The sequence below is a fragment of the Electrona antarctica genome, assembly GCF_951216825.1.
Source record: "Electrona antarctica genome assembly, chromosome: 1".
Taxonomy (NCBI): domain Eukaryota; kingdom Metazoa; phylum Chordata; class Actinopteri; order Myctophiformes; family Myctophidae; genus Electrona; species Electrona antarctica.
Window position 1 is genome coordinate 14,446,747 of NC_136806.1, and position 20,511 is coordinate 14,467,257.

The 20,511-nt window shown below is 44.2% G+C and overlaps 2 protein-coding genes across 2 annotated transcripts in view; one reads left to right on the forward strand and one right to left on the reverse strand.

Moving 5' to 3' along the window:
* Positions 1-1,026: 1,026 nt before the first annotated feature.
* dnd1 (DND microRNA-mediated repression inhibitor 1) lies at positions 1,027-12,350 on the reverse strand. The gene is made up of 5 exons (XM_079516800.1): positions 12,198-12,350; positions 11,279-11,408; positions 8,367-8,698; positions 6,748-6,880; positions 1,027-1,972 (listed from the first exon to the last, which is right to left on the reverse strand). Exons 1-5 carry the CDS (start codon positions 12,228-12,230, stop codon positions 1,422-1,424), a joined length of 1,179 nt encoding a protein of 392 aa, XP_079372926.1. The 5' UTR covers positions 12,231-12,350; the 3' UTR covers positions 1,027-1,421.
* Positions 12,351-13,913: 1,563 nt separating this feature from the next.
* gfra3 (GDNF family receptor alpha 3) overlaps positions 13,914-20,511 on the forward strand; it is a 133,026-nt gene continuing 126,428 nt past the window's right edge. Inside the window, exon 1 of the mRNA XM_079515495.1 lies at positions 13,914-14,009. The gene's annotated coding sequence lies outside the window, so the exon portion shown is untranslated. The remainder of the gene's footprint in view (positions 14,010-20,511) is intronic.

Sequence of the window (20,511 nt, forward strand, 5' to 3'; positions counted from 1 at the left end):
TTAGGAGACCAGCAAGTGAACTGCATTGAAAGCCACCATGAATGTGAAGATGGTTTGCTACTTTCAAGGAAATGTCCTGGAGGAAAAAAAAGGAAAGACTCATACAGTATATACATATAAAATACAAAGCAGTCAGTGGTAAAGCCAAACTTGTACATTTATTCAAAATTGTGTAACAAACTTGATTGCAGAGCCTGTAATGTGTATAATATCCAGGAATTCTCTCTGCAACTCTAACATCTCAAGATAACATTGCAGTAGTAATTGTCATTTCAACCTTCCAGGACCTTGTTAATGTCCCATCACAAAAATAATAAAAATTCAAACAATACTTGACTGATTCCACATTCTTTGCTTCATACAGCAATAAACCAAAAATACTGATTCCAGATTTTTGCTTCATAAAACAAATAAACATTGACTGATTGCAGATTTTTTGTGCTTCATACAGCAACAAACTCAAATGATAACTTAACCGATTAGATAATTTGCTTCATACAGCATAATACAAACTCAAATGATATTAAACTTATTCCAGATAATTTGCTTCATACAGCAACTCAAATCGTATGTTAAATGGATTGCATAATTGGCTTGATTTTGTTTGCAGAATACTGAAGTGTTGATCATGCAACACCAGTCAAGCTGTTGTAACTAATAGTAATAATGTAGCAATTTGTTTGCAATAAAAGTAATGATGTACAATATAGTAGTTAGAGGTAGTAGTAGTTGACCATGTCTGTACTTAAACATTGTACTGTAGAACTGCAGTACTATTTCCCTTTTGTTTTAATTCAGTCACAGAAGCACCGATTACACTCCGACGCATCATTCAAATTGGTGTTGAAGTCACTCACAATTCTGTGTGGTTCAAGATGTATCATTTAAATCATCTTCAAATTGGACTGTGTGAAAGTCATTCACGATTCTAAGTGGTTCAAGATTAAGTGTGCTAGACGAAAGCGTTGCCAACCACCATGACTCCTCAAAACTCAAATGCACCCAATAAATGAGACGGAAAAAGAAAACAATATCTTCATCATTTACTTACAATGAGAAAAACTAGCACTAGAATACGGTAATAAAATAAAACTAGCACTAGAATACGGTAATAAAAAAGCATGCATAAAAACATAAAACTTCAAACAGGACAACTTATTTCTTTTTCATAAGCATCAACAATTATAAAAGCACAACATGCATATAAATCCACAAACAGGTTAACAACATACAAAATAGAATCCACAAAACTGCGTCATCTCCACCTCTCCTCCGGGAAAACATGGTAAAGGTTATTACATAGCTGAGGTAGACGTATTGTGTCTAAACAATATCTGAACAAAATTATTTTTAAAGTTGTTGCAAAGTTATTTCAGGTGGTGATAGCCGGTTGGCTTAGTGAAATAGACGTAGCGGTGAAGTCAGGGCAGGTAAAAGGCTCCAAGCACCTGTTTGGCAACGGCACAGCGAGCATCCTCTACTGTGTCCGCGGCGCTTGGGCCCGGCAGGGTCATGACGGTGCCGGTGAAGGGCACAGCGTGGCCAGGAAGGTGCACGGTGTAGGTGAAGTGGAGGTAGCCATCGGGCCCCGAGGCGCTGTACCGAATCTCGTAGTGCGGCTGCCCGAGTCCGTACAGCTCGCACACCCTGCTGAGGAGGACCGTCTGGGACGGTATGGCTATCGCCGCGATCCCCTGGCAGAGGCTGTCGATGGAGCAGCACGAACTGGGGCGGCGCTGCCGGGACGCCGGGGGCGTGGCGGCGACGGGCCCCCCCACCGCCTTGGAGAAGGCCTGCGGCGCGGACAGGGAGCGGAGGAGGCGCGGGGGCAACGGGGTCGAGGCGCGGGACTCGCTAGTCGAGGATTTGGCGGGCGTCGCCAGGAGGCCCCTGAGCGGTTTGTGCGAGGCACTGGGCGTGGCCGCCGAATGCCACTTGACGGAAATGGTCACGTTGTAGTTCTTCTTGAAAGCTGCAAGGGGATGTGAAGAGGAGAAGAATAAAAAAAAATGAATTCAGATCAGGATAACAATTTTGTCCAATGAGGAGAGAGAACTAATGCAGGATAAACAAACAAAAGTGAAGAAACACAATTAGCAGGTACATTTGCTACGGGAATATTATTAAAATTGAAGCTGATAAAATTACTGCCATCTTCAGATACATAATATATAGTTTTGCGGAGAGGTGGTCTTGAGGTCAGAAATATATCCTAGGGGTCCAGAGCTAAAAAACACTTTTGAGTTATAGTATACTTTAGAACAGCAGGGGTCCAAATGAGTTAACTCAGAGTGTACATGGGTCCATTTGGTTTCATTCGTAGTACACTCTCAGAATTAACATACACTACAGATTTGGGTTCCAAGAGATGAAGAAGTTTATCAAATGGGGCTCTATGGCCTAACTAATGTCAAACGGGGAGTCCCCGAAAAAAGAAAATAAATAAGGTTGAGAACCACTGCTTTGGCATACCACATATAGGGCAGTATTATGCGTGTCTTAAGTACCAGGTCTTATTACTTAACTTAAGACCTGGAGGCGTGATCAATGCCATTTGGCTATTCTGAGTGGTCAAACAGCATTGACCACGCCTCCAGGTCTTAAGTTAAGTCATAAGACTTGGTACTTAAGACACGCATAATACTGCCCATAGGCTCTATAGTATAGGCTGCAGAAGGTCGCAGGTTTGCTTCCCAAGCCTGACAACGATTGTTGCTGCGTGTCACTCCCCGTTTTCCTGTCTTTCACTATTGTGTACTATCAAACCCATTGACCCATTTAGGCCTGACGTCGAAATAAATAAAAAGTCTTCTGAAATAAGATATTATATTAAAAGATTTGTGCCACATTTTCACGATTTTTCAAAAATAGCAGACCTACAAGCTATGAGCTTGTAGATCTAATGACTTAAAAGAGAATGTTTCGTTGGGTTTGTGGTGTGTAACACAACAGGACCCATATCCAAACACACACAAGTCAGTGGTTTTCAACCAGTGGTCCTTGAGGGGGCGCCAGGTGGTCGCCAGCTATATGATGGAGTTGGTAACCAAATGGACCTTTATAGATGTTTAACTCTTGAGTGTAAAATGAAACCAAATGGACCCTCCCGGGTACATTTGGTTTCATTTTACACTCAAGAGTTAAATTATTGTTAACATCTGCATTACTTAATTTACAAGAAGTTTACACATTTAGAGGAATTTAATTGTTGATAGGAATTAGAAGAATTGTTATTTTTTGCCTGTTATCTCTCCTGATGGTACCAACATCAATACAGCATGGAATCTTGTCCAACGACAACAAAATATTCCAAGTTTTGGAAATCTCATCAAATGGTGGTTCTGTGGCTCAAATGCAGAATAAATAATGGGCCTTGATATGAAAAGGGTTGAGAACCACTGCACTAGGTCCAACCAGAGCCATCTAATAGAAGAGTTACGATATAGAGGGGGCAGAAACAGAGCCATCTAATAGAAGAGTTACGATATAGAGGGGGCAGAAACAGAGCCATCTAATAGAAGAGTTACGATATAGAGGGGGGCCAAAACAGAGCCATCTAATAGAAGAGTTACGATATAGAGGGGGCCGAAACAGAGCCATCTAATAGAAGAGTTACGATATAGAGGGGGGCAGAAACAGAGCCATCTAATAGAAGAGTTACGATATAGAGGGGGCAGAAACAGAGCCATCTAATAGAAGAGTTACGATATAGAGGGGGCAGAAACAGAGCCATCTAATAGAAGAGTTACGATATAGAGGGGGCAGAAACAGAGCCATCTAATAGAAGAGTTACGATATAGAGGGGGCAGAAACAGAGCCATCTAATAGAAGAGTTACGATATAGAGGGGGCAGAAACAGAGCCATCTAATAGAAGAGTTACGATATAGAGGGGGGCAGAAACAGAGCCATCTAATAGAAGAGTTACGATATAGAGGGGGCAGAAACAGAGCCATCTAATAGAAGAGTTACGATATAGAGGGGGGCAGAAACAGAGCCATCTAATAGAAGAGTTACGATATAGAGGGGGGCAGAAACAGAGCCATCTAATAGAAGAGTTACGATATAGAGGGGGGCAGAAACAGAGCCATCTAATAGAAGAGTTACGATATAGAGGGGGCAGAAACAGAGCCATCTAATAGAAGAGTTACGATATAGAGGGGGGCAGAAACAGAGCCATCTAATAGAAGAGTTACGATATAGAGGGGGCAGAAACAGAGCCATCTAATAGAAGAGTTACGATATAGAGGGGGGCAGAAACAGAGCCATCTAATAGAAGAGTTACGATATAGAGGGGGGCAGAAACAGAGCCATCTAATAGAAGAGTTACGATATAGAGGGGGCAGAAACAGAGCCATCTAATAGAAGAGTTACGATATAGAGGGGGCAGAAACAGAGCCATCTAATAGAAGAGTTACGATATAGAGGGGGCAGAAACAGAGCCATCTAATAGAAGAGTTACGATATAGAGGGGGCAGAAACAGAGCCATCTAATAGAAGAGTTACGATATAGAGGGGGCAGAAACAGAGCCATCTAATAGAAGAGTTACGATATAGAGGGGGCAGAAACAGCCATCTAATAGAAGAGTTACGATATAGAGGGGGCAGAAACAGCCATCTAATAGAAGAGTTACGATATAGAGGGGCCGAAACAGAGTCATCTAATAGAGTTACGATATAGAGGGGGCCGAAACAGAGTCATCTAATAGAGTTACGATATAGAGGGGGGCAGAAACAGAGCCATCTAATAGAAGAGTTACGATATAGAGGGGGCAGAAACAGAGCCATCTAATAGAAGAGTTACGATATAGAGGGGGCAGAAACAGAGCCATCTAATAGAAGAGTTACGATATAGAGGGGGCAGAAACAGAGACATCTAATAGAAGAGTTACGATATAGAGGGGGCAGAAACAGAGCCATCTAATAGAAGAGTTACGATATAGAGGGGGCAGAAACAGAGCCATCTAATAGAAGAGTTACGATATAGAGGGGGCAGAAACAGAGCCATCTAATAGAAGAGTTACGATATAGAGGGGGCAGAAACAGAACCATCTAATAGAAGAGTTACGATATAGAGGGGGCAGAAACAGAGCCATCTAATAGAAGAGTTACGATATAGAGGGGGCAGAAACAGAGCCATCTAATAGAAGAGTTACGATATAGAGGGGGCAGAAACAGAGCCATCTAATAGAAGAGTTACGATATAGAGGGGGCAGAAACCGAGCACTCGAGCGCTGTTCATGCAGCCTGAACTGAGCCAAGCTGGAGTTTTCAACGAGGGTGGCGCAAACAAGAGCTAGTTAAAGCATGTGTGCGACGTGACAACTGTTTTAAAGTATTGTACAGTAACAACTAAAGTCTCTTTAATGTTTATGTTGTACTATTACTACAAAACACTTAACCCATTTAGGCCCGACGTCGAAATAAATAAGTCTTCTGAAAGAATATACTGTATATTCAAAAATAGCTAAAGTATAACATAATGCTTAGTTAAAACACCAAAAGGGGTTCCCGCCCAGAATGGGTTAAGATCATTAAAGCTGGGCTGTTGCCTAGTCTATGTAGGGGCCATTGGACTGGGCCCATGAAGTGAACGCAGTTTGCGTAACTCTGTCTATATCCAAGGCTCTGGGTCCAACAACAAGAACAACCTACCTTCCACCAGGACCTTCTTGGCCATGGAGGCAGTGTGGTGAGAGGAGTATGAACAACCTACCTTCCACCAGAACCTTCTTGGCCATGGAGGCAGTGTGGTGAGAGGAGTATGAACAACCTACCTTCCACCAGGACCCTCTTGGCCATGGAGGCAGTGTGGTGAGAGGAGTATGAACAACCTACCTTCCACCAGAACCTTCTTGGCCATGGAGGCAGTGTGGTGAAAGGAGTATGAACAACCTACCTTCCACCAGGACCTTCTTGGCCATGGAGGCAGTGTGGTGAGGAGTATGAACAACCTACCTTCCACCAGGACCTTCTTGGCCATGGAGGCAGTGTGGTGAGAAGAGTATGAACAACCTACCTTCCACCAGAACCTTCTTGGCCATGGAGGCAGTGTGGTGAGGAGTATGAACAACCTACCTTCCACCAGGACCTTCTTGGCCATGGAGGCCGTGTGGTGAGAGGAGTATGAACAACCTACCTTCCACCAGGACCTTCTTGGCCATGGAGGCAGTGTGGTGAGAAGAGTATGAACAACCTACCTTCCACCAGGACCTTCTTGGCCATGGAGGCCGTGTGGTGAGAAGAGTATGAACAACCTACCTTCCACCAGGACCTTCTTGGCCATGGAGGCAGTGTGGTGAGAGGAGTATGAACAACCTACCTTCCACCAGGACCTTCTTGGCCATGGAGGCAGTGTGGTGAGAGGAGTATGAACAACCTACCTTCCACCAGGACCTTCTTGGCCATGGAGGCAGTGTGGTGAGAGGAGTATGAACAACCTACCTTCCACCAGGACCTTCTTGGCCATGGAGGCAGTGTGGTGAGAGGAGTATGAACAACCTACCTTCCACCAGGACCTTCTTGGCCATGGAGGCAGTGTGGTGAGAGGAGTATGAACAACCTACCTTCCACCAGGACCTTCTTGGCCATGGAGGCAGTGTGGTGAGAGGAGTATGAACAACCTACCTTCCACCAGGACCTTCTTGGCCATGGAGGCAGTGTGGTGAGAGGAGTATGAACAACCTACCTTCCACCAGGACCTTCTTGGCCATGGAGGCAGTGTGGTGAGAAGAGTATGAACAACCTACCTTCCACCAGGACCTTCTTGGCCATGGAGGCAGTGTGGTGAGAGGAGTATGCCACCAGAGCAGACATGCCCTGTATGCCAGGCCCCGTCTTCAGAGTCACACACTCGGCACCTTCACTCAGACCGCGCAGCACCTTGGGAGGGAGGAACAATCATACTTTATAATATCCATGTTGTTTTTAATGGTAGTTTATAGAGCGTCGCAGTCCCGCCCCCTTTCATGACGACGCCAGGCACAGGAAATAATTCCCAATGCATTTTTCCCCAAGACATTTCAAAACGTATTTATTGAATGACCTTATAAGCGTCGTACAAAACCAACTCGAGTTGTGACAAATCATGACAACAAACAATATTTTGGACCAAACAAATAATTACAAAGAAGAAAAACAACAAAAAGGTGTTGTAAACCTGCAGTTCTTTCTTCTTTCTAATTATTTGTTTCGGCCCGGAAAATTGTGTTTGTTGTCATGATTTGTCACGACTCGAGTTGGCTTTGTACGACGCTTAAAAGGTCTTTAAATAAATACTTTTTGAAATGTCTATGAGGAAAATGAACGGGGAATAATTTCCTGGGCCCTGGTAGGGGGCGGGACTGCGACGCTCTATATCCAACCTTAATATTGTTGCTGTCCGGCAGGAACCCCTCATCTCCATATTCTAACTTCTGTTTATTTTTGTCGAAAATTAGGCCTACGTACTGAATTTAATCCTGAAAAGGACGTTTTGGACATCGAAACAACAATAGCTGGTCAGAAATAGAATCGTGTTGCAACTTGCAGATTAAACCTTTCCATAGTTTTCACAGCTAGCTTCAAAGACTTGTGTAGCGTCATGTGGGATTCCTGTTGATGTGTATTTTCAGACAGTTTGCCACTTAAAACCGTCAATACTTAGAAACTTGTGTACGGTGTACTTTTTCCTCTACACCAAACCTCTACATCGAACATAGCCTATCTACAAGCACACAACAGCTCGAGCCGTTGCGTTGTGTCCTTGTATATGTCTATTTTCATTTTCTTTCGGCTAAGGTTACCCTCAGAATACAGATTCTAGGGTTCAATTGAAGACCCCTGTAATAAAGTATTCAATAAATCAGTGGTTTTCAACCAGTGGTCCTTGAGAGGATTCCAGGTGGTCCCCAGCTAAAGGATGGAGTTTGTAACCAAATGGACCCTTATTAGATCTTTAACTCTTTGAGAGCGTTCAATTTACGCTCTCAAGTTAAATTATTGTTAAACACCTGCATTACTTAATTTACAAGAAGTCTATACAATGTAATAGTTATTTTGATACAGCATGGAATCATGGACAAAATATGCTTTCGTCTCGGGTCCGAGAGGCTAAGTCTCATCAAATGGTGGTCCGTGTGACTCAAATGCAGAATAAATAATGGACCTTGATATGAAGCTGCTTGTAGATCTGCTATTTTTGAAAAATCGTGAAAATGTGTGCAAATCTTTGAATATATATTCTTTCACAACGAAATCTTTGCTTCACATTTTCAGATGGGGGTCTGCGGCCAAATACGTATCATCACTGACATAGAAACACAGGTTTTTCAGACATTGTATTAATGGGATAAATCAATCAATCAATACAAAAAAATAAACAGCCCACCTTCAGCAGGTCCTCTCTCCCCATGTCGACAGGGAAGGGCTCCAGACAGAGGTGTCTCTTCTCGGTGCTGCGGCGCACGCTGAGGCGCACCCCGCCACCCTCCTCCAGCACGTGGCCGTGCAGCGACTGGACGGCAGCGGAGGCCAGCGCCGGCGTGCTGTACTTGGCGTAGGCGAAGCCGCGGTTCTGCCCGCTGAAGTTCATCATGAGGCGGAACTCCCACAGCGGCCCCACCGAGGCGAACAGCGGGATGAGCACGTCCTCGTAGGCGTCACGCGGGATGTGGCTGATGAACACCTCGCAGCCACCGCACGGCGCCGGGCCCTTCCAGCCTGAAACCACACCAAGATTAATGCATTAGTTACTAACACCTCACAGCCACCGCCGGGCCCTTCCAGCCTGAAACCACACCAAGATGAATGCATTAGTTACTAACAAAAACACCTCGCAGCTGCCGCACGGGCCCGGGTCGTTCCAACCTAAAACCACACCAAGATTAAACCATTTTGACCTGAGATCAGATTCTAAAAATGTATGTTTGAAAATGACAGTTTTCTGAAAAAGCTATGTTTCTATGTCAGTCGTTCTTCGTTTTTTCAAAAATAGCAGACCTACAAGCTCGTAGCGCGCCACTCAGTGGCTCGCTATGAGCTTGTAGATCTGCTATTTTTCAATAGCTAAAGCATAACATAATGCTAACACCAAAAGGGGTTCCCGCCCAAAATGGGTTAACACTAGGATGTCTGAAAAAAATGCACTACTAATATGACGGCTAACGGTCAGGCTGTTCTTCTTACTGACAAAACATTTAGAAGTTCGGGACCTCTGTCGGGTTGGACTGATTTCAAACACTGTCATTTTTATTTGGCATCGCGCTGATTCGCGCATCGGCGAACATTCTCGCTCCAAGGAAATGTCGGTCGGGTCAAACAGACCATGCTATAAACTTTATTATTCCAGGATAATTGATTCATTTTTATCATCGCCACCTTACATAATTATGCTATAAAGATGGCGTGTATAGTCAACATGTATTTATATCTATTGAGCTATGCGTTTGGTTGAAACAATACGCCAGTCAGTCAATACACCATATTTCACCATATTTTTGATGCGCTGATATATGAAATGAATATGCGCGACATAGTCACAATGCTATAAACTTTATTATTCCAACATAATTATGCTAAAGATGGCGTGTATAGTCAACATGTATTTATATCTATTGAGCTATGCGCTTGGTGGAAACAATACCACACACCATATTTCTTTTTCCGTTTCGAGAAATAAAGTCAGATATCGTTATTTCTGCAAACCGCATATAACAAATATAACATCTAAAACAACATTTAGTTTATGTAAGTTTGTAATGTAAGTTTGCCTACATGTGGAAGGCTAGTTGGAATGCAAATGACACATTAGCTTGAACAATGCCCGTCTCCAGCCGGGAGGGAGGTGTGAAAAGCACTGCTTGTGGGGGAGAAAGGGTGAGGGCTCTAAGAGCGGTCCCACGGACCGAAAAAGAGCAGACATTTTAGTAGAATTATGTCTAAAATCATATTTCCAAAACGTTTCAGATGAAAAAAAAAACAGAGATGGTTTGAATCGAACATTTAGAAAAAGTCATGCAAGGGGAACTTTCTCAGGACTTCATGGGCAACGAAAATCCACTTCAAAATTTCAAAATCGGTCAGCCTGACCGCTCCGACGCGCTAGTGTTAATGCAGTTAGAACACCGACACTTCCAGCCTGTAAATGGTACATTTATATATCGCTTTTATCCAAAGCGGCTTTACATAGATTATTAGATGCGTTACATTACATTAACCCATTCACACACACACGCATTCATACCACGATGGTGGAGGAAAACCATGCAAGGCTCCAGCCTGCACATCAGGAGCAATTTAGGGGGTCTTGCTCAAGGACACTTCGACACCAACTCTGGGGGAGCCCGGGATCAAACTGTTCTACCGGAAACTCTACCCCTGAGCCACTGCCAACATTATTGCAGTTACTGACTAAGCTTTTCTATGTTTGGGTAAATGAGTTGTGTTTTAGTGGCGATACTGGCTACAGATGTTATGTACCCCCTTTGTTACCTCAAAAACTCCTTCCAGCATGACTCCACACAGGTAGTCACATCTGTCACCTCACCTCGTGCAGTGGTTCCCAAACCTTTTCATGTCAAGGACCCCCAAATTGACACTCATTAGCCCGCGGACCCCCATTAAGAAAAGACATGGCAGGGACCCGCATATATAAGAAGATTTTTTACGGCTCTAGCAGTGATTCTCAACCTGTTTAATTTCAAGGACCCCCAGTTTGACATGCATTAGTCTACGGACCCCCATTTAATGGCATTTCTATCTCTACATACAAATTAATTTGTACACTCTCAGAGTTACAGATCCATAAGGGTCCATTTGGTTCCTAACTATTATTTAACTGGGGACCCCCTGAACTCCCTCAAGTACCCCTGGGGGTCCCCGGACCCCGCTTTGGGAACCACTGCTCTAGTGAATCTCCCCCCGTCCTCCTTTAGCAAAAATAAAAAATAGATCTACAAGCTCACAGCGCATCGCAACACGTGATATGATACAGTATTTATTGCCATGTCTCAAATATTCACCCGTTATGACGACATGCACATCATTGGGATATGCTAGGGTTCAATTGGTAATAAGGTTCTCAAGGTGGGGTCTCCCAGGGGACCCCACAGTTTCCCCATGTCCCACAGTTTAAAATGTTTATATTTTATATAAACAAATTATATTTTTAACATATTCTATACTTTTATCCATTTTCAAAACATTTGGACAAACATTAATATTTTCAGATAGCGGTCTAGTTTCACAGACAAATCTGTCTGTGTGTGTGTGTGTGTGTGTGTGTGTGTGTGTGTGTGTTACCTTGGGGCGGACCTCCATATCTCCTCTGGCCGTTGACTTGGGTCAGCTTCAGGTTGGTCATCTTCAACCACATCTCCAGAGCCTTCTTACGTTCAGGGTTCACCACCACCTTCATAGTTACACTGTAGGACTTAGTTTGGAAACAAAACGCCATCAAAACGAACAAACAAACAAAGATGAAAACATTAACGGTTAACCACTTCCAACCAGACCGCTGAGCCAGGCTACAACCACTATCGTCTCCTCACGATGCGTACTGGACTTTTTTTAGGGGGAAAAAAATATATGGAGGAGCCTAATTATTAGTTCATGTGCCACAGCTGCTGAGTCTCCGACATTTTTCTGATTCCGTAGACCCGCACACATTCACACAACATAAACTTGTTTTGACTATAACTAAAAGTGCTACCTTTGGCTAAAACTAGACTTCTATGCTATCAATCCTATTCCTATAAACATGCCTGCCTGGCCCTGAAACATGACTGTCATGATTACCATGCGTCATGTGAAGCATGGCTAATGCCTGCCAAGTTGAATGAACCTAGCATGTCTGCATGCGCAGCCGTTTAGGTAAATGTCTGGGCCTTGTTGCGAAGATTTGATGTTGGAGACTTGGCTGTACGCACGGTATAAACACAATTGTCGACCATGTAAAACAATGTACTCTTAATTAAGTGCAACACGTGCAACGCTTGGCTTGTATTGACTTTTTTTTGTAAGGCCTGCGAGAGTTGAGTTAAGCAACGTAGCAGGTTTGCCATTACGCTCTTTACGCAGCTGTTCATGGGAAGTTCTGGGCCATGTTGTGGGTCAGGTGGGAACTAAACGATGGTGATTTTCACTCCCAACCGCGACGGGAATTAATTGCAAAATAAATGAAAAACAACTAAATCAACAGCATCTTATTTTTTGTTTGTACCTGTTGCTGGTGAGTCCGCTCCACGTCCATCATTTTCAACGGTCGGTGTGTGTGTATGATGAAGGAAGGCTGCAGTGGCTGGGCGTGTGGGTGGGAGTGTCGTGTGTGTGTTGTTGTGCAGTGTGTGTGTTGTGTTGTGTTGTGCAGTGCAGTGCGTGTGTGCGCGTGCGCGTTGTTGTGCAGTGTGTTTGTGTGTGTGTGTGCGTGTGTGTGTGTGTGCGCGCGCGCGTAAAGCAGCAGGGGGGGGGGGGGCGCGCATCAGGGCTCGATGAACCAGCCGTGACCTCCCTGCAGGGCGTGGAGTCATTGGACAGTCAGATGATGATGTGCACAGTTTGGGGGCGTCATCCTAAAAATAAAAAAAAAGATCAGGTCACTAGGTAAGGTTGAGTTTGAGCTGCACTCCCCGAAATCTGTGAAAAAAACAACAACACATCTTTGTTTGGCGCGCCACCGTCGTTCGTACTCAGAGTATATAAAGGAGTTCGTACTACGATAATTGCAACACTTGTAGCCAGAAGATATAATGCGACACCATATGCGTTCATTCATAAAGTCATGCACTCCCAGGTAACCGTGTCACGTCAGTAAAGTTAGTAAAGTAACACAACACAGGCACACAGCATGCAAAACTGTCAACACAAGTTCTTCAACGCACTGCCTTACATTACACACACCGTTTGTTTTGCAAAACCTCAGCTGTAAGTTTACAACTCGATGCTAACTATACACTGTTTGTTTGTTTGCCAAACCGACTGTCATCAACACAACGCACTGCCTTTACAACACCGACTTTGTTGTCGCAAGACTCGCAACCTTTGTTTAATTGCTGTAATTTCAAAGCTGTAACTTACTGCTTTTTACACTTTTAAACACACTGTTTGCAATGTAATTGATTGTAGGCCTACATATTCATTTCTAGCAGCACTATATAAACATACAGTAGCCCCCATTGGTCTCTCTACAAACTTTGCCTTTCCCACATTCACACAGGTGAAAACACTTGTTTTTAGATGAGATGAGTGAGTGAGTTCTAAATCAGACAGGACAGTTACAGAGAGAGAGAGAGAGAGAACTAGTGTAGGTGAAGAGGCAAAAGATGTGGAAAAGGAGAGGAAGGCTAGTCAGTGATGAAATCGTGGCATCTACTGTGGTTAACCATGTTTTCAGGAGGTCAGTGGTCAGCAGGTTCAACCCAATCTGTCTAAGCCTGGTGCAGCTGAAAGAAATACAAATGGCACCAATAGCAAGCAATACTGCAATGTACAATTATTATTCTGTTACAAGTGAAAGTCTGGAATTCAAATTTGACTCGAGTAAAAGTACAAAAGTAAAATGTAAAAAATATCGACTTTCTTTTGAATATAGCAGATCTACAAGTTCACAATCAGGGCCGGTTCGTCTATAGCTAATAGCTATAGAGTGGGCAGGACAAATGGGGCCACCTAGCGGCACTGGTGATTTTTTTGGGTTCCCAATCCCCGTAAACCCCCAAAATGCATTAAAAAAAACAATATTATCAGTCTTATCAATATCTTCTCCTTCTTTGACTTTGACTCATTCTCTTGATTTTTCAGTGGAAGCAGAAAACCACGGCTATGCCCTATAGGCTATCTCAGACTATATGACACCGTATTGTGAACTGGCGCGTGAGAGGAGATGGGGTCTCTCTGCACCCAGCTGGTCTACTGTCCGAAACACTGGGATTAGGATGAGGAGGAGGGGTCTCTTCTGCACCACCTGGTCTACTGATGAAGCAGCTGTACTGTCTGAGACCCTCTGGAAAGGGGAGGGGCACATGAATATGTACAGGTAAGCTATTATACATGAGTCCAGAGAACGGGTACCACCTCATCCCATACTATATGCAGTGGTTCTCAATCTGTGGCAGATGACAGTGAAGTGACAATTTAACCCATTTTGACCTGAGATCAGATTCTAAAAATGTCTTCTACATCCTGACAGTTTTCTGAAAAAGCTATGTTTCTATGTCCGTCGTTCTTCGATTTTTCAAAAATAGCAGATCTACAAGCTAGTGGCGCGCTACAAGCTTGTAGATCTGCTATTTTTGAGTGGTGCAAACCACTCCAATAACCAGCTTTGTCTGTACCCGTGTCTGTACCTGTGTACCAGGTGTGTACCTGTACGTGGGGCCATGTACAGGTGAGCATTGTTGCTATGGTTAGTGAGTGACGTCACTGCACCACTCATTTCACACGGGTGTGATTTTTTTTATTCAATAGCTAAAGCATAACATACACCAAAAGGGGTTCCCGCCCAAAATGGGTTTTAAGGACCTTTAAGACCTTAAAAAACAAAACAAAAAGACCATTAGTGCATCAAAGCCAGGCAGGTAATCGACAAACTATGCTATAAATACTGGTCAAACATTGGCCAAATTGTCAAATAAAATAAGAAAGAGGCAAACATTTTGAAAATGGCCGATTTACAAGCTCAGGTAGATCTGCTAATTTCACAATCTTTATCCGTGGAACCGAAAATGGATTGCCTCAGCTCCTACTATTCCAAGATCTGGTTCGGGGTAGTGGGGCGTCCCCAGTTCAAATAGGATCATTTTGGGGGTCACGGCCTGAAAAGGTTGAGAACCACTGCAGAATAGTACCGAAAGGGTACTACTTGTGTGATGATTTAGGCTGATCTGAAATCAGCACAAAGTCCGGCAGAAATTGCAGAGTGGGTACCGTTTTGTAGTGCTGTGTAACTTGTGTGGTGATTTTGGCTGATCTAGAATCAACACAAAGTCAGGCAGAATGGGTACCGTTTTGTAGTGCTGTGTAACTTGTGTGGCGATTTTGGCTGATCTAGAATCAGCAGCACAAAGTGTAAGGCAGCACTGGCAGCAGTGCTGTACGTACTTCTATCCCAACATTGTGAACGCGATATGTGTCGACGACCATGAACTGATTAGATGTTCAGAACATGACTGCTGATTTAATATTGTGATGTTGCGGAGACCGGGGTTAGCGGGGTATATATATTTTTACGTCCCTTAGTCTTGAGCCCTGGTGTTAGGGTAGACTACTGTACCTCTAGTCCTGTCTGTTACGACCGTGATGAGGTAGCTTACTGTAGGCCTACCTCTAGTTCTGTCAGAGGCAATGTGACCGTGATGAGGTAGCCTACTGTAGGCCTACCTCTAGTTCTGTCAGAGGCAATGTGACCGTGATGAGGTAGCCTACTGTAGACCTACCTCTAGTTCTGTCAGAGGCAATGCGACCGTGATGAGGTAGCCTACTGTAGGCCTACCTCTAGTTCTGTCAGAGGCAATGTGACCGTGATGAGGTAGCCTACTGTAGGCCTACCATTAGTTCCAGACCCACAGGAACGCACCCAGGGTGCCGCCCCGCGTCCGAAACGGTTGAGAAATGACAGAGTTACCGTGTGGGGGTCCCTCTACTGTACCCTCCACTGTACTGTACTGTACTGTACTGTACTGTACTGTACTGTACTGTACTGTACTGTACTGTACTGTACTGGCACACCCAAAATCACCATATATACAGTTAATATGTGCGTGTGTGTTTGTGTGTGTGTTTAGGTTGCGCACAGGTGGTGAAAAACAACCATGCTGTTTTCGTGCTCAGACGCAGCCAGCCACCCAGGCAGGCAGGCACCCACACACATACTCACTTAAGGAAGTGGTTGTACCACTAACTGCGAAGGGTAATGCTGTTCCACCGTGTAGGGGCTGCGACAGCAAAGGCGCGGTCGGTCACCCCTGAGCCTCTTTTTTTGTTGGTGCAGTGATGCAGTCATCATACATCATAATGCATGTGTGGCAAGTGTGGACATGAAAGAAAAACAACTAGAAGGATGCCACGGCAGAAATATCACCTTGATAGTGTGTTATGTTTGGATTAGAATACATCATTTACACATTTGGAGTGTATGTGTGTTTACTAGTCTACGACGCGTTTGACAAAACCTTATTAGATACTTCTTCTATGCACGTCACGTCACGTCACGGCACTCAGAATACACAAAAACCACAAGTGATTTTTCATTTACACACTATCAGTGCTCCATGTGCTTATTCAACAGGTTTGTGTGTGTGCTGTATTGGAACAAAAACACAAATGTTTTGAGTTTTGCAACCATTGTTTGCTTTTGCGACTCGCGAGAAATGTATAATGTTTTGAAGGCTTGGTGTGAGGTTTGATGTTTAGTGTATACAGAGTTTTGCAAAAATATAGCCTATAGTTTCCAAACACTAACCACATGAACCCAAGCCTTGGTACCCAGGCTTTCATTTTTGTCAGCTATGAACCATAGCATCCTTGATTGATTGAATACTTTATTGGCAGAAATGTAATCAGTACAGGTCCTGGGTATTCAATTCATAATCTTGCCACGTTGGGGCTCGTTGTGAGCTTTTACATTGTTTATTGTCAGACAAAGAGATTTATTTCTTCACTTGTTTTTTTAATTGAAAAAAGGTTTCAAAGACACAAAATGAACATAGAAAGAAAAGCAGTACAAACAAAACAAAAGACAAGACATTGCAAGGGTTACTAGGGTTAGGGGTACCCTAACCCTAACCCTTTTCAGATAGCCCATTACTAGGGTTAGGGTTAGTGGTACACTAACCCTAACCCTTTTCAGATAGCCCATTACTTATTTGAATTCCTCATACATTGCATGGGCTGGAGGAAGAGATCCTACTTTTCCACTTTTTTGTTAAACTTATCCTCTTGTAGTCCGAGTATGAATGTTACTGTAGGTTTTACCCTTATAATGTCCATCCAATTGTCTTTGTTTGGTGGGTCCTGTTGGTACCAGCGTTGTCATCGCTTTCTTACTTGCTGCTAAGAGGATCTTGATCTTGATCTTGATTTGTCATGTGGAATATAGTATAAGATAAGTCCGATATCTTAAAACACAGAATGGTCTCCATGGTGGAGTGGATATCCTGCCAGTATTTCTGAATTTTAGGTCCAGAATAAGTTATATGAGCATGGCCCGCCTCCTTGTGGCCACACTGTCTCCAGCATGGCTGATCTGTTTTTAGTTGCCTTGATATCATTTGAGGTGTTATTAAAACAAACTTCTAACTAGATTCTTCCAGCAGAACTCCCTCCACATTCTTGAGTTGGTGGACATACATTGTGTTTTACACATATTTTCCCATTCATCTATAACAACTCTTTTTCCCATTTCGTTTTAATGTACTGGCTGAAACCAGGCCCTTGTATACATTAGACACTGCTCTTCTGGACTCATATTTATAGGCCTGGATAATAAACCCGTATAAGATCATCGTTTTGAGGCCAGGCAAAGAGATTTTTAGTGTAAGGGGAATTATAGACAACCTGGGGGGTCAACAAAGGGCTTTAAGTGGCTAAGCAATCAGTGTAATGTCTGACCGTGTGATGGTGAATTGCACGCCAAATGAAGCGAGTAAAGGCTCATACATAGTCTGGATTTCCGGTGGTTAGGTGACCACCGAACTACAACATGACGTCACGAGCCGCGGTGAAGAGCAAACCACCGCCACCGCTCCAGCCCTTCTCTCTGTTTTTACTCACCACCGCTCAACGTTATTTCAGCTCCGGTGGTCACCTCACCACCGGAGCGGTGGTCACCTCACCACCGAAAATCCAGACTATGAATAGGCCTTAAGTTTACCAGAAGGCCTCAACTCACAACACAGATTTCCGGGGGGAGTGCGGCATGCAGACTAGAGCAGTGTGATTGCAACGTATACTTAAGTGTGTTATTATATACTGGATGTATGCACTTCATCTCACATGTGTTATTATATACTGGATGTATGCACTTCATCTCACATGTGTTATTATATACTGGATGTATGCACTTCATCTCACATGTGTGAAGACATCCAGGCACAAGATCACCTGCAGGGTGTGTATAACGTGTGCTGTCGGGCAGAAACTTCTCATCTCCATGTTTTAACTTTTTGTATTTCTTTTTTTTTTTTACGCCCCAGTGCCAGTATCAAAAGTGGCAGATCCACAAGCTCAAAACAAGGCGCCAAGTGACGCGCTTTGAGCTTGTCAATCTGCTACTTTGGCATTTGGATCCTGAAAAGTAACATCCTTAGACATATGAGGTTTCCGCCCGACAGTCTAGACTAGTCTAGTCTGAGGAAGAGCATTGCGCTCGAAACGTCACAGTCAACCTTTTTGTGCAAATAAAGGCAGTTCACGAGCATCGGAGCCCACAGTGTGCGAGTACTTTCTTTTCATTATCTGTGCATACTACTCACCGCTCAGCACCTGCCCAAGTTCATTATCTGTGCATACTACTACTCACCGCTCAGCACCTGCCCAAGTTCATTATCTGTGCATACTACTCACCGCTCAGCACCTGCCCAAGTTCATTATCTGTGCATACTACTACTCACCGCTCAGCACCTGCCCAAGTTCATTATCTGTGCATACTACTACTCACCGCTCAGCACCTGCCCAAGTTCATTATCTGTGCATACTACTACTCACCGCTCAGCACCTGCCCAAGTTCATTATCTGTGCATACTACTACTCACCGCTCAGCACCTGCCCAAGTTCATTATCTGTGCATACTACTACTCACCGCTCAGCACATGCCCAAGTTCATTATCTGTGCATACTACTCACCGCTCAGCACCTGCCCAAGTTTGGGTTGGATGTGCATGTCTTTGTACTTTTTTCGCAGTTGGCAAACTTGGCAGTTAACACCTGAACCACACTACTGTATATAGCCATCACTTCTAAAGTATATATCATTCATCACCCTTGAGTCAGCTTGAACTCGTTGTCCTTCATATTCAATTCACCTGAGATACTTTTGGTGCAGGGCTGAGCATAATGGATCAGACCTGATCAGACCTGGTGCAGGGCTGAGCATCATGGATCAGACCTGATCAGACCTGGTGCAGGGCTGAGCATCATGGATCAGACCTGGTGCAGGGCTGAGCATCATGGATCAGACCTGATCAGACCTGGTGCAGGGCTGAGCATCATGGATCAGACCTGATCAGACCTGGTGCAGGGCTGAGCATCATGGATCAGACCTGGTGCAGGGCTGAGCATCATGGATCAGACCTGATCAGACCTGGTGCAGGGCTGAGCATCATGGATCAGACCTGATCAGACCTGGTGCAGGGCTGAGCATCATGGATCAGACCTGGTGCAGGGCTGAGCATCATGGATCAGACCTGATCAGACCTGGTGCAGGGCTGAGCATCATGGATCAGACCTGATCAGACCTGGTGCAGGGCTGAGCATCATGGATCAGACCTGATCAGACCTGGTGCAGGGCTGAGCATCATGGATCAGACCTGGTGCAGGGCTGAGCATCATGGATCAGACCTGATCAGACCTGGATCAGACCTGAGCATCATGGATCAGACCTGATCAGACCTGGTGCAGGGCTGAGCATCATGGATCAGACCTGGTGCAGGGCTGAGCATCATGGATCAGACCTGATCAGACCTGGTGCAGGGCTGAGCATCATGGATCAGACCTGATCAGACCTGGTGCAGGGCTGAGCATCATGGATCAGACCTGATCAGACCTGGTGCAGGGCTGAGCATCATGGATCAGACCTGGTGCAGGGCTGAGCATCATGGATCAGACCTGATCAGACCTGGTGCAGGGCTGAGCATCATGGATCAGACCTGGTGCAGGGCTGAGCATCATGGATCAGACCTGATCAGACCTGGTGCAGGGCTGAGCATCATGGATCAGATCCTACCATTATTATTTTTTATTTCACTGCATATAGTCTACATATTACATTTAAAATAATCCATAACCAACCAAGGTTCATGTTTTAGGTTATTATTAGAGAAAGTAATAGACCCCAGGAAATTACATCTGGCCACACAGGATCTACTGAATGCTAAGGGGGTGACAAACTGACATGTTGAGCCATACAACACAGTATGGCATCCCCTTCACATTCAGTAGATCCTGTGATCTTTTGTGGCCAGATGTAATTTCCTGGGGTTTATTAGGGCTATAGTAAATAATAAAAAATAATAATCGCCATAATATTTTGTAAAATAAATACATAATTAGCCCCATGCTCGAATGCCCCCGCCCCCCTGTCAAAAATAGCTAAAATGAAAGAAAGCAGCAAATGAAAAAAAATGTACGCTCATCTTTTACTTTCTCTAATAACAACCTAAAACATGAACCTTGATTGAAAAAAACTAAAGTTGTCCTTTAAATGCAATTCAATATTTCAATGGACTAAAACCTTGTTTTATTTGATGGCCTTAGCTGCCCTGGCATCTGGCCTTTGTGCCCATGCATGGACCACGCTAGCTCTGGTCCATAGCCTTCTACTG